The sequence below is a fragment of the Rattus norvegicus genome, chromosome 9 (genome assembly GCF_021556685.1).
Source record: "Rattus norvegicus strain SHRSP/BbbUtx chromosome 9, alternate assembly SHRSP_T2T, whole genome shotgun sequence".
NCBI lineage: Eukaryota > Metazoa > Chordata > Mammalia > Rodentia > Muridae > Rattus > Rattus norvegicus.
Window position 1 is genome coordinate 94,695,836 of NC_141542.1, and position 14,992 is coordinate 94,710,827.

General features: G+C 41.9%; 1 protein-coding gene across 2 annotated transcripts in view; it reads right to left on the reverse strand.

The window, feature by feature from the left end:
- The window catches only part of Pax3 (paired box 3), a 96,538-nt gene that overhangs the window by 21,610 nt on the left and 59,936 nt on the right, over positions 1-14,992 (reverse strand). For both annotated transcript variants that reach the window (XM_087564406.1, NM_053710.1), the window contains 1 exon segment: positions 9,613-9,818. In XM_087564406.1, the coding sequence (XP_087420532.1) occupies positions 9,613-9,818 (206 nt within the window).

Here is a 14,992-nt window from a genome sequence, read left to right on the forward strand (position 1 = left end):
CCCACACACCAACACTCACACATATAGCACATGCCCTAAAGTTGACCTGGCCAATTATATACACCAAGCCTTGGGCTATATATGCCTATCATCAGTCTATTTCTGTAGGTCTATAATCAGGGTAAGTACAGGTTCTAGACCAGTGGTTCTCAACCTTCCTAAAGTTGCCACCCTTTAATACAGTTCCTCATGTTATGGTCACCCTCAACCATAAATCTAGGTTCACTGCTACTTCGTAACTGTAATTTCACTACTGTTATGAATCATAATGTAAATATCTGCGTTTTCTGGTGGTCTTAGGTGACCTCCCTGTGAAATGGCCATTCAACCCCCCACCATGGGGTCACAACCCACAGGTTGAAAAACTTTGTCCTATATAGTTATATGAATTGAACAAAAGTTCTTACAAGCAGCGCCGTTTGCCTATCTCTTTCGAATGTGACTCGCCACACGGACCTCAATTAGAACAGATGCTAATGAAGTGCTTCACACAAAAGGGAAGGTCTTTGCAGGGAAACTGGTTTATTGTTTCTTTTGGTACCTGTGTTATATACTGTTATGCTCTGTGTTGAACACCATACAAATCACCCTATCTATGTTCAGAAAAATCGGTTGGAAAATAACTTTTCTACCAGTAATTCAAACCTCGGGTCTTTCTTGTGTCAAAAGAAAAGAGAAAAAGGGGGTTGGGGATTTAGCTCAGTGGTAGAGCGCTTGTCTAGGAAGCGCAAGGCCCTGGGTTCGGTCCCCAGCTCCGAAAAAAAAAAGAACCAAAAAAAAGAACCAAAAAAAAAAAAGAAAGAAAAGAGAAAAAGATGCCAACCAGAAACATAACTGAATGGCTAACATGTCGAATGATACTATATAGGTCTTTAATACACCTTGAGATCTTGTCCAATTATGATTTAAACCTGAATAATTAAAATATAAAACAAAACTTGTAGTAAATTTTTCAGAGTGTGTAAATAATATTTACCACAGGAGAGGATTCCTATCAATTAAAAGTATTAATATTTTTATGCAAAAGTTCACTGAGATTTAACATGGGAGAAAACAGCATTTGAAACTGAAGGGTTAGGAAGTAATGAGAGAGGAGTTTGGGAATCAGGCAGCCTCCTCCACAGAGTCCAAAAGAATGGCTCACCAAACACAGAAACTCTGTGTTAGAAAGTCAAGGAGTCAGAAAAACTTTAAAGTGGGCACAAAGTTTCTGCTCATTTCAAAGTTGGCCATGAATGTCACAAAGAGTATCTTTCTAGGTAGAGGTCACAGTAGAGTGCAGAAAGACTTGACAGCTTGACTAAGAATTCAACAGAGAAAGTCCTTGCCTAAAATACATATGGGAAGTAACTTGCAAGAGGCCATTCTAGCCTTTGACCATGCGGGTTCCAGGGGTTGAACTGAGGTCATCAGGCTTGGTGGCAAGTGCCTTTATCCGTCATTCCCAAATATTAACTTTTAATAATCATTATGTTTCCAAGGGGGAAAGAAGGTAATCCAGTATTTTCCTATGTTGACTAATAATTGAATTAAAGCTTCACTTGACTTAACAAATTCCTACCTGGAATCATGGGACCAGGACCACTCCATTTCAAGCCTGCATTGGTTGTGTTTTCTCCCTACAAGACTAAGCTATTATGACTCCCAGGGGCAACATGGGAAGAAAACCAAGGAAGAGCTTAGCACAATCTGGGTTAGTGGAAGAAGAGTCTAGGGGTGAAAATTCATGCCTAAAAGTCCTTACCCTACCACCCACTTTAGTCAAACTTTACATGATAAAGCTACAAAGATTAATAGACCTTCTGATTCAAGAAAGGCTGTTCCCTCGCTCATTCAAAATCTACGACATGCAGCAGAGTTCCAGGTTTCTGTGCTATCCTGGAAAAAGTGAACTGCTAGATGTCTCGAGGTGATGTCATTAATGTAGTCACTGTCCTGAATTCCAGTGACTTCCCTCCAAAGCTCAGCATATCACTTCTTCAAAATGCACTCTACCAATGCCATAGCCCTAGGCTGAGAAGTAGACGTTGGCTTTGCTCAAATAATAATGGAGAAAGATCACCACTTTCCACAAGGACCTTCAGAAGACAGAATCCAAACAAACTAGGTGGCTACGAATTCAAAGATCATGCTTATTTTCTTTTCCCAAACCGATTCTAATAAGTACTGGAGAAATAGCATAACCCATGAGGGGTTTATTTTTAAATGTTAATGATATAGTACCTGTTATAGCTACAATTTAAAAAAACCTTTTTCTCCTTTTTTGGAGAGGGTCACAAGGATGGGGGGACCATACTTGGAAGGACTGGGAAGTCAATGTGATCGGAGTTCATGATATGAAATTCCCAAATAATCAATTAAAGTATTATGAAAAAAAAACCTGACTGGAAGGAGCTAGGTGGTATAGCTCAATGGTAAAGAATTTGCCTACCATGTAAGAGGCCTCGGGTTCAAACTCAAGCATTACAATTAAAAAACACACAAAAAAACAAACTTCCAACAAGAAGCTTAGAGTTCCCAAAGGAAAGAACCCTGCTATTTAAACTGAAGCTCCCTCTATCCAGAGCTCTGTTTTGGAGAGAACCAGGCGTAGGAAGGCCCGATCTGCTTGTCTCTGGCTATTTAACCAGAGATTTTTAATGATCCAGCCAATGCCAACCTCAGTATTTCTAGAACCACCATGCCTACCAGACATATCACTAAAGGAAAAACATACTGATGATGAAGACAGCGTTCAGCCTGCACCTTGTGTTTTGAAACTCAGTAAACATTTTCAGTTTCCAGTTGAAAAAAGAAAAACTGTCCTTAAAAATGACCTTGACTGTAAAGACATGTATTGACCAAGATGGGATACTGGAATGCTGCCATCAACCTGTACCTAATTGAAAAAGAAACGCCTTCTATAACTCAGCATAGAATCATCAATTCTTAATAGGCAATCAACACAAAACCTACTGTATCGTGTGAAAGTTTACAATATGGAATGATTCCATCCCCAACAGAAAGAGAGAATTATGACCTGATTACAATTATTAATGTCTCTTTATTGGAAGCTGAACAGATGGTCCAACAGTTGAAAACACTGGCTGCTCCTCCAGAGGACCCAGGTTTGATTCTGAGCACCCGCATGATAACTTACAACTGTCTGTAACTCCAGTTATAGAGAATCCAAACCTTTTTTCCAGGCTCCCCATGAGCTAGGCACCCATGTGGTGCACAGACATAAATGAAAGCAAAATGCTCACACACATTAAAAAATGTTTTTAAAGAAATTCCTTCCTATTTTGAAGAGTAGCCATAGCAACAGAAACAAACTGGTCTTTGATGTTCTAAGCGTGCCTTTGGCAGTAAGGCAGAGACCAAGGTTTACTAAGTCAGTTACATAGCTGTTAAGTGTAATTCTTTGGCCTATAAGTCAATGTAATTTTATTCTCCCTACATCCCCTCTCCTGGCTTCCCATTGCTGCTGACATGCTAAGCAAGTGAGAGCAGGAGGCACACATTGACTGACTGATGGCTTACGTCATACACAGTTAATTGCCTGCAATTATCTGTGTGATCTCAAATATGTTAAATATTACCCCAAATCAAGTTTTTATTCTAATTGGTGAATAGCAGCCTGGCTCATTTTGACCTGTCCAAAGTCTTTTTTTTTTTTTGTTTTGCCATTGAGTCTATCAATAAGTTGAGTTACACCTCTTTAAAAATAATGATCTTCGGGGTTGGGGATTTAGCTCAGCGGTAGAGCGCTTGCCTAGCAAGCACAAGGCCCTGGTTCGGTCCCCAGCTCTGAAAAAAAGAAAAAAAAATTATCTTCTTGTGGACTTCTACATTATAATATCCAATGGTTATGTGAGGCAAAATTCAAATCATTCAAAAGCATCATGATAATTATGAGAGGAAAAAATAATGCATTTAAAACCAAGAGTACAATTTTCATAAAATTTCCCTTTGTGATTAGGTATCTAACTTGTTCAGACTCAACCCTATAAGTTGGGGTGGGGAGGATTTCCACAGTGAAAATTTCAGGGATGCTTTTCAGTCAGAGAGGCACGATGCAGACCAGTCGGAAGTCAAACCCCAGCCCCCTGCTTGCCCCCACTCTGACCTTTAATGTTTTGCTTAGTGCCAGTAGAGTTCTGTTCTCTCATTGCTAAGTGAGAAATACACAACCTACTTCAACACACAGTTGTAATCGTTTAAGAGAGCAATGTGGTAAAGCACTTGAAAGAATGTTAAGGAGCTACAAGCTTTCAATAAATGAATCACTACTAAAATCTCACACGAACACTTCTGAGAAATCCAAGTAAATGCAAGCCTGGCTTAGTGTTTTTCGCTCTGTGGTCAGCAGCCAAGGCCTTTTGTGCCAACTAGCAAACAGCGAAGTGCCCACAGAACACCTCAAATAATTGGGAGCCAGTTTGACTTGAATGGTGGCTTAGGTCAAATTTGCTTCCAAGTTTCATGGATTAGTGCTAATTGTCCCATGGTGTGAGCCTAATTTTACCCTTCAATAAATTACTTGTTCCCATTTTGGATTTGTCCTCAAAGGCAGTCTAACCTCCATCATTTCAGATGAGCTATTGCAAATGCAATTTGAAAAATGGGAAGGAAAACATCATGCTCGATCCCTTAAAAGAGAATTCCACAGGACTGTAAAATGCTCCATTAAACACGAGCTTCTGTGATGTGTATGCTACCAGGCCAAGAAGAATAACTGGTTGGTAACTTCAGGACACATCGCTGGTTCCCCAGACCCTATCATTCACTCCCATCTCCTTTCTCTTCCAATGCTCTGCTCTCCCCAGCCCATTGCTGTTACCCAGCATCTACGTGGAGGGAGAGCAGGCAGAGGAGGACTGCCACAGGTCCATGGACACATGTAAGCCCAGACAACTATATCTTAACACATCAAGAGCAGTGTCCTGTGGAGAGAGACAGGTGACCATAATTTGCTTCCATTATGGAGTTCGGGTGTTTTTCTACCTATCCTACCTTCTAAACTATAGAGGAATGTTAGGTGACTTTAGAACCCCTTTGGACTTTCTTGAGAATCTCAAACTTGTAGTGCAGAGGATCCTGAGAAATCATGCTGCCCGATAGAGTTTCCCTCTTTTTCTTATTTTATTTTATTATAGTCTTTAAGTATTTTGTCTTCATGTATATCCAAGACTGTATATGTATGTCCATGTCCTTGGATGCCCAAGGAAGCCAGAAGAGATCATTGATCACCTGGGACTGAAGTTACAAATAGTCATGAGATGCTGTATAAGTGTTGGGAATTGAACCAGGGTCCTCTGCAAGGGCACCAAGTGCTCATAATCACTGATCTGTCTCTCCAACCCCTCCTAGTAGCTTTCAGTTTAAGGATAAGGGAAAGATGATATTTGAAATTATAAAATCCAGAAACACTGTCCCTAGTCAAGACTTATGTAAACAGACAGACTACACACACACACACACACACACACACACACACACACACACACACACACGAAATAACCTCATGTTACCCAGCTCTCTGGAAATCCATCCATATTTACCCTGGTGGCCTTTGAACCCATACTGGGATCACCTGATATAATTTATCCTTTACTTAAAAAAAAAACGAAACTCAAGTGCAAACTCAACAAAATGTGCTTGGCAAACTAGGACCAAAAGCCACTCCTTCTACCTCCTGGTCAAATGCTGTTTCCACAGGTGGCTGTCCTTCATGTCTTCTCTCTTCTTCACAGTAAGAAACTGGCCTAGTTCATCCTGAGAAGAAATGCTTACTAAGCCCCTTGCATACCATACTTGTCGGCAGGAAATTGTCTAGTTTAAACTTTCATGTTGCCAATATTTTGCTCATGAACAGCTACCCAAAGAAGTCAACTAACAATCTGTCTTTGTCCTTGTTTCTGATTTTTTCCTTCTTTTCTTCCTCTTCTTCTGACATTATTTCTAGGCAAAGCCTTTGCCGCACAACAGAGGACCCTAGGGTGTTGTGTGCTTAGATCGGGCAGTGAAAAGACACAACTGTCCAAATGAATTGCTCTGAAACACTGACAAAGGCCCGAGTTATTATAGCTTTAGTTTCATCTCTATTCAGAAGAGACTGGAAATATTTTTCCTCAAGAGGGTAGAACGTGGAATGTGGACATGGTTTGGGGTTTGAGGGTTTGAGGGTTTGAGGTTTGGTTTTCCCAGGTGCCCCAAATTAAAGTAACTCACACTTTCTGGCTATCATTCAAAGTGAGTTGATTTAGCTACTGCTTTCCCAGACCTTCCTGACGCTCCAGCATTTTCTGCTGGCATTTTAATCAGTGATTAACTGCTCCCTTCTTTTTCCTGCTGGGTTAAGTCAAAGATCCATATGCTGGTTGTTTTAGGGAATTTGTTAGACCGTAGATCATAGTCTGGTGCAAGACATGATGCGTCTCAAGGGAACTAAAGAAGCCATAAGGAATGTAAAGAGTCACCGGGTTAAAGCCACATTAAGACAGCTGTTACATTAATGAGGGCCCTGCTTTGGAGGGGAGGCCACCACATAGAAAAATATGAACCAGTCTTTATTGGTTTGATCCCGTGTCCTCTGAAAGTTAATAGGCTATTATTATTATGCTCTGGCCTTCACCGAGCCAGATGAGAATTTGAGGACTATACAAGCTTCGCGGGTTTGAGATAGAGCAGGGATGAACACACTTCAGATTTTCATTCTTCTTTGTCTCATCATTATGAAGTTTAGCTTCTATTCACTCTGCATTCAAAGCTGGCTATGGATCGGTCTTTAGAACCCACCAGTATGCTTGCCCAGTCATAACGTACAAGAGCTAAGTCTTGAAATCGAGGGGACACTCCATGGGAAATCACTGAGCCTCATCGCACACTCAAACTGGGCAATCACAGGACTCTATCAGAAGCAAAATCGATGTGACATGGCTTTTTTGATGTATGTTATACCCATGGTTATAGTATTACAACATAGGAGAACTAATTCATCTCACTAGGATACAAAGTAAATGCATCCTGGTCCATGGCTAAAGAAGATGGTTTCTGTCCTGTGCAAGAGAGGAGCACTTTGTCCCAGTCTTTCTTTCCTCCTTCCTTCCTTCCTTTCTTCCTTTCTTCCTTCCTTCCTTCCTTTCTTCCTCTCTTTCTGTGTGTGTTTAGTGTTCACATGGATAAGTTCATGCATCATGTTCATGTACATATCAAAGTTCAAGCTCGATGTTGGGAATCATCCTCTACCTCTTCCACTATTTATCCACTGAGGTAGACGGACTCTTAACTGAACCCAGAGCTGGTCAATGGAGCCAGTTTGGTGCTAGCCAACTTTCTCAGGTGATGTCCTATCTCCTCTCTCTGAAGCTGAAGTTATAGAATGCTGCCTTGCCCAATAGCATCTGCATAAGTCCTGGGGATCCTAGGGGTGGGCCTCATGCATTCTCAACAAGTGCTTTAACCACTGAACCACCAAGCAATCTCCCCCAATTCAATACCTCCAATGTTCAATTGTCAGTCTCAGGAACCCTAGCATACCCATGACTATTCCCATCACCCTTCTAACCCACCTCCAACTTACACAATCACTACTTACTTTCCACCTCAGAATACTTCTGCCATCACCCCATCCTTGTCAATCCTGTCATCTACTTCTTGCCACAGCCCCCCGTGAGCCTGATACCCTGATAGGCAAGCCTTAATGGGTGTCCTGGGCCCAGCGCTACACCCAGCCTTCCTCTGTTCATACTCCAACCAGAGGGCACTAGTCCCTGACCTCTCAGAATGCCTGGATGGGAGATGGAGTTGTCATCTCATATGTAGCTCAGGCACTGCCAACTTTGTCCCTTTGCTGTGCCCTTGGATGAATATGTGTCCCCGTCCCTGTGCAATGTAGGCCATTTGACCTACTTTTCTTTTTCTCCAAGACTTCATCTTTTCCTTTCCTCCAATCACATGATGCATTTTTGATGATTTTTATCGGCACTTAACACGTCTGCTTTGTTTGTTTGTGATCATTTGTATGCTGACTTCATTGTCCTTATTAGACTGCAGCTTCCGAAGAGAACTACTAGCCCATCTCTTCACCCCTTGACTGTTCTGATGCGACTTAGACCACATGGGAGACTCTACAGTCTAGGGAGACTCTTAAAGACACTCCTTCAATAGAAAGAGTAATGCAGTGGGCATATGAAAGTGTTGATAAGTCTAGGGACCATGTCAACCACTGAGTAGCTCACTGCCAAAAAGCCTAACTTTGACTATGAAATACTGGGTCTATCACCTGGTATTTCCAGATAGAAAAGCTAAAATTATAGAATGACCAAGAATTCTGGAAATCCCTTAGACTTGTGTAATATACCCAAAAACCGAAGGGAAAGTTCACTGCTGATTATGAAAGCATTATTGTACACTCAAGTTAGACATGGCAACTTAAATAGCCTTTTCTAGAAGCCCTCCCAAAGAGATCAAAAGATAATTTGGGGTTGGAGAAATGGCTCGGCCGGTTAAGGGTATTCGAAATTAAGCTTAATGCTGTGAGTTTGATCCCTAGAACCCATTTGAAGGAAGGATAAACTAGTTCCTACGACTTGTCCTCTGACCTCCAGTTACAGACACAAAGAGATTAATTAATGTAAAAAAATAAAAAAATTAGTTAAGCAAGATGGTCCTAGTTTTCTTTCTGTTTCTGTGATAAACTCAACCAAAAGCAACTTGAGAAGGAAGCTCATCCGCCGTCCTCCTTTCAAGAAAGCCACGGCATGAACCTGGAGGCGTGAGCTAATCAGAGACCGTGGAGGCTCACTGCTTACTTGTTTGGTTCCTCTGGCTCATGCTCAGCTTGGACCACTTACCTAAGAATGGCACCACACACAGTGGCTCGACTCTCCTACATCAATGAGCAATCAAGAAAATGTATGCTCATAGACCAATCTAATGGAAGCAGTTCCTAAGCCAGACACATTCCTCTTCCTACATGTGTCACCCTGACAACCAAAATCAGGCATTGCAACAATCTTAAAATAATGCAATTGCTTCCAAACTATCCAATCTGTGAAAGAAGAGAGTGGGTGAATTTTCGCACACTTTCCTAATGGTAAGGCCACGGGTGAAACACTTGGGAGCCGTGGTTTCTATAGCAGCAGGCAGCAAGTAGTGTTAGCTTAGGTAGTTATTTAACTAGCTGAAGCTTCTATTTCCTCATCCACAGACTGGGGATGGGAACTATGTCAACCAAGGGCTTTGGTGATGATTCATGAGTTAATTTGTGTGAAATACAAGACTTAAAATTGGGCCTCGAGCAAAAATAACCACTCAAAATATGTTTGCTATTACCTGGGAACCACCCTCAATAGCCATGTAGTTTCTGGTAAGCTATCAGGATCCTAATGTTGAGTGCACAGGAAAAGAATGAACTTCTGTGTGCTAAAAACATAGCCTCCAACAGCAACCAAAGCCTACAGATCCTCGTTTACGCTAAGCACTGTTGCTAATGTGGTTTTCTTGGCCTCGAACACTTCTTGGCTGTGTTGTAAGGCCAGCACTTAGGAGGCCCATGAGTTCATACCAGCCAGAGCTACTTTGTAAGACCAAACAACGAAAAAGTCCCCGAAGTCTGGGTATCAGTACCTGCACTCGGGCCTCAGTAAGCTTCGCCCTCTGGGCCAGCTCCTCCCTGGTGTAAATGTCTGGATAGTGGGTTCTCTCGAAAGCGCGCTCCAGTTCCTCCAGCTGCTCTGCGGTGAAGGTGGTTCTACTCCTGCGCTGCTTCCTCTTCAGCGGTAAATCAGGTTCTGAGTCAATGTCCGAGCCTTCATCTGATTGAGGTGCGGAGGCTAAAAGCACAAGAGGGAAAGGGAAAAAATGGTAAAGTTGAATCCAGCCACGGTGACTGGAAGCCTGAAGTGCTTGCTGTCTTCTCACGGACACCAACCCTCTTATATCACACTATCGGGCTATTAAATGGTTCTTGATATCTTCTATTCTGTCTCCCTGCAGCAAATCCCCCTTGAAGTATTTGCTCTGAGTATCCGTTATCCTGAGTCTTGGGAAGCGACGGGTCCTAGTCCGTTTTCACAGGCCTGCACTTAGCAGTCATCCGTGTAAGAAATGAAACACATCTCCCTAAGTAACCCAGGCTGGTCTTGGCCTCAAAATCCCTCTGCCTGATTCTCCCAAGTGCTGGGATTCAGGTGTGTGCCACCATGCCCTACCTGGCTTTTAATTCGTTCTCTGATAAATTCCTACTAGTAATGGAGGTGAACAAGTGAGTGGTAAATATAATGACAGGTATGTATAAAATGTCATAAGGACACCAAGTACTTTTGTATGCTAACTTTAAGTCTTAATTTAAAAAAGATACTATCTTTTAAGTAATTGTGATTTAAAATATTTTATAATTGACTTAGTACCTAAAAGTAATGGAAAATAGCAAACTTTTAAGGATTCCCATATATTATAAATTCCAACACTATTTTAAAAAAGAAATCAGTACCACATCACTAGAAACTGGGAAATGCTTTAAGGAGAATTTCTGTCTTATTAATGGTAATCTCAAGAACTAATCCAAACAGGAGACACTGTCTGGTGAGCCATCCCCAAAGTGAAGTTCAAAGTCTGAGTCTCTGCTGAGGCAGAGGAAAGTCTGGATTAGCTGCCTGACTGCAGGAGCCCAGGGCAAAAAGGGAACGGAGGCCCCTTGTTCAGAAGTTATCACAAATTTCAAGAGAGCCTTAATCAGTGGTCAGACTCTTCTCAGTACGCTGCATGACTGCACAGGACCGAAGACCCTGAAGCTGCCCCTACCGTGGCTTCTCCCAAAGCAGCCTATATTTTCCTATATTAATGTCGGGGGTGAGCTTTATAATTTAGTATACAAGTGACTAGAATAAGAAGTGGGGGCAGAGAATGAGATAGAAATGGCATGAACAACCCACTTCTTTTTGGGGGGTAGGGAGCAAGTGGCAGGGGTTTGTTTTAGCCCCCCCCCCTTTTTTTTAAGAATTTTGAGACAGGGTTTCTCTATGTAGCCCTGGCTGTCCTGGAATTCACTCTGTAGGCCAGGCTAGCCTTGAACTCTACCTACCTCTGCCTCCCAAGTTCTGGAACTAAATGCTTGAACCACCACCACTACCTCTACCTACACCAGTACCACCACTGCCACCACTGCCATCACCGCCACCACCGCCACCACCACCCCCAAGCCAGTTCTGAATTCTTAAAGGAAGAAGCTATAAGAAGAACTTGAAAAGCGTTGATGCCATTTCTAGGCCATCATTTGATGGGGAAAGAGGTAGTACACAGTTGCCCTTGTATATACTAAGACAGTGTTAGTGCCTGTACTGCAAATTCATTCCCACAACAGAGGACCTGTTGACCTATAAGGAGAGGTCTCTGTGATTAGAAGACATTCAAGACCAGGGCACTACAGGGGTGGAGAGTTGGGGGGGGTAGCTGTCCACAGCTATCAGGGACAGAGTCTCAGACATGAGCAGGAGCCACAGCAGCTTTGCACCTGAGCACATTCAAATGCACCCTAAAACCTCCCCAAAGAACTGGGGGGCAGGGGTCAGCCTGCTAGAGAAGGGATTGAGATGTACTGTGGCAAATGGATACACCAGGATGAAGACTACAGAGTCAAGTCAACATCAAGGCAGGGGTGTCAAGATGGTCCAGTGGTTAAAGGCACTTGCTACGTAAGCCTGACAAACTGAGTCTGATCCCCAGGAATCAACATGAAAGGAGACTTTACACAGTTGTACAGTTGTCCTCTGACTTCCAGGTATGCACCTGACACGTAAGCATTCAAACACACACACAGACACACACACACACACTATATATATATATATATATATACATAATATATATATACAAATTAATAATTTTTTGTAAACATCAAAGTAAGTTATTTACAACTAGTCTGGTAGGATCAGACAAGTCCTTGGAAAACACAATGAGGTCTATATTTTTAACTCCTTGTCCTTTTGAGGCAGGGTCCCACTGCTTAGCCAAAGCTAGCGCAGTCAAAGCTGGTGTCAAACCTTTAATCTTCCGGCCTCAGCCTCAGCCTCAGTCACCTGACAGCCAGGATCACCAGTGGATGTTACGATGCCAAGTTATGGATCTAAGTTCTTTTTTTTTTAAGTTTTATTATTTACATATCTGAGGGTGGGGAATGGGGGCGCTGGAGTAACAGCACACACGTGGAGGTCGGAGGACGACTTCCGGGACTGAGTTTTCTCCTTCCACCATGTGGAAGATCAAATTCAGGTTGTCAGGCCTTGGAGCCCCCTCTCTGGATCCAGTATTTCTAGTTTCTTAGAACCAAATCTCATTCTGTCCTACAGAGACTCAAACTTTGCTGTATTGTAGGACAAGTTATAAGCTTCCCAAAAGGTGAAATGAGTCCCCGGGCATGATTTTACATTTTTCTAATATTTTAATACTTCTATATTTAATGCACACCTATGGACTTTGAAAGGAGGAAACAGCAAATTAACCATTAACTTAAGAAGATACAGCTGGGAGCAAATACACTATAAAAGTAAAATCTTCCTATACGATACATTTGGTGTGTGTTGTATCATACGCTTGCTTTTTCACTCACTCTTGCCCTAATTTAATATAAAATCGTCTCAAGCTCAGGAGATAAGAAGACAGGCGTTGGATGGCTTTAAGGACAAATTCAAGCAATATTCCACATTACCGGTTTTCCCTCTCAGAATCCCCAAGCATATAAAATGCTTCCTGCCACATTTTACCCACAACCTGCACTTTCTCATATGTATGTTTAAACTGTAAGCATGACACTCCTAGAGAGACAAATTGCCTGTTTCCCCAAGAAGGCAATTCATTTCCACAGACTGTTTTCCTTCCCCATTCCAGATTTCTGTTGTCCTGATTTCTCTTTCACAGTGGATGTAGGTGAAAGGCTTAACAGAGTTAAAAGTCTTTCCAGGAGCTTCCCCTGCCTGTGAGAACCCTAAATCTTCTCGTCTACATTCTGTTACTCTGCTCCCATTAGGATAAAGGTATGTGGGAATTTTCATGTTTCCTTGGAACTCTCTGGGGTTATTAAATCCTCCCAAGTAAATATGAGGTGCCATACACTGTCAAGTCAATTAATCAAAATCATCTCTGCTTTCTGAAGAAAAAGATTGCTTGGATGTGTAAGCACCACCAAGAATTAATCCTGAGGGTCAAGACCACCATGTTTTACCTAACAATCAATATCCCCAGAAAATAAATTCTGTGAGTTCAAGGCCCTCTCCCTGACTTGCTCATGTTGGGGACCTGGTACTCAGTAGGTGCTTAATAACTGCAAGTTGAATAAATAGAGTTACATGGCAAATTTTCAGTTTCCCTCTGACTCTGATTTCTCTGCTAATCTACTTCTGTAAGACAGAGACTCTGTTCTCTGCTAGCCTCCCAATATCTATTTAGAGGTATTTGGGTCTATAAATTCTTAAAAATTATTTTCAAAGGTGTCTAAGTATTTGTACAGATCTATGTGTTTTGAGAACGATTATTAATTTTTACAAAAGAGAGAGAGAGTGTGTGTGCGTGTGTGTGTACGTGCGTGTGTGTGTGTGTGTATGTGTGTGTATGTGCGTGTGTGTGTGTGTATGTGTGTGTGTGTTGAGGAACCACCTCAAATTAACAATTGAAGAATCCCAGAACTTCTTAACTCAACAGGACAGACTTTTCTACCACAAATAAAATTCTCTAACTAGCTAACAAATCACTACTTTTGCTTCTAAGCTGAAGGAGAAAGGGCTAGACATCAGCGTTTCAGAGACAGAGAGGAAATCATTTCCTTGATTTCTCGACTGGAAAATTATTTGAACCAACTGATCATTTTTGGCAATACAAAGCCACATTTTTACAGGCTAATTGTAACTTCTCCCCATCTCTAAACCCCAAAAGGATGTGGGCTTTAAAATATGTAAAGTCAGCAATCCAAGGTTAATTGACCAGCTAGGAAAATCTAGCTCTTTCTAAGACGGAAATACTACCATTTCTTCTGTTACTGACGAGAAGTAAAACTTAACATTTGTACAGAGCCAACCTAATTCACAACAAGCAAGTGCATTTGCATCATTCAATTTTTACTAGGAGCAAATCTCACTTTGAAGTCCCAATTTTATAGCACATAGAGACTCTTTTCTTGTAGTTCATCTCTTAGCTACATTCTGCGTTGTCAGGGTAGAAGAACAAACTCAATAGTAGGTAGGTCCGACACACAATATGGAAAAGAAAGCAAGGCAAAGCAAGAAAAAAGGCAGCTTGATCTAAAGAAATAGAAGGTTTTCTCCTCCTCTTCCTCCTCCTCCTCCTCTCCCTCCTCCTCCTCTTCCTCCTCCTCCTCTCCCTCTTCCTCCTCTTCCTCCTCCTCCTCCTCCTCCTCCTCTCCTTCCATAGAACGCCTGAGGCTGTGACTTGGTACCTAGATAGGGAAACGTCACAGCAATAAATTACTAAGCTCTATAAACTAGTTCTATATGATCTCACTGATGCCGTCACATGCAAAATGCATTCTGTGGCTCATTAGACAGATTGTTTTCAAGGTTCAAATTTCAGAATAGCTCTCATTAAAATAATACACATCTGATTGCATCGCATTGTATGCATGGCCTAAGGTGCCACGGTTATCGCTTTGAACTGTAACACGATTCACAGAGTCTTCTAAACCTCCACCCTGAATGTCACTTCACTGTGAATGCTTTTTTGTTTTGTGTCTTTTGACTCTGCCCCCAATACCCATCCACAGTCCAGCCTCTGACTTCCACATCGCTTTAGTGCCATTTCTCAAGGGGCCATGCATCAAACTTTTTAAGATGACAGAAGATTTCTCTCTCCCTCCCTTTCTCTTGGCAAACCAAAGACTTATCACCTTGGGCAGAGCAAAAGAAATGGAGAACCCTGGGGTTATTCAGCTCAGGCAGCTAAAGTTTGTTTTTTTGTTTTTTGTTTGTTTTTTTTTAAGATTTACTTATTATATATAAGT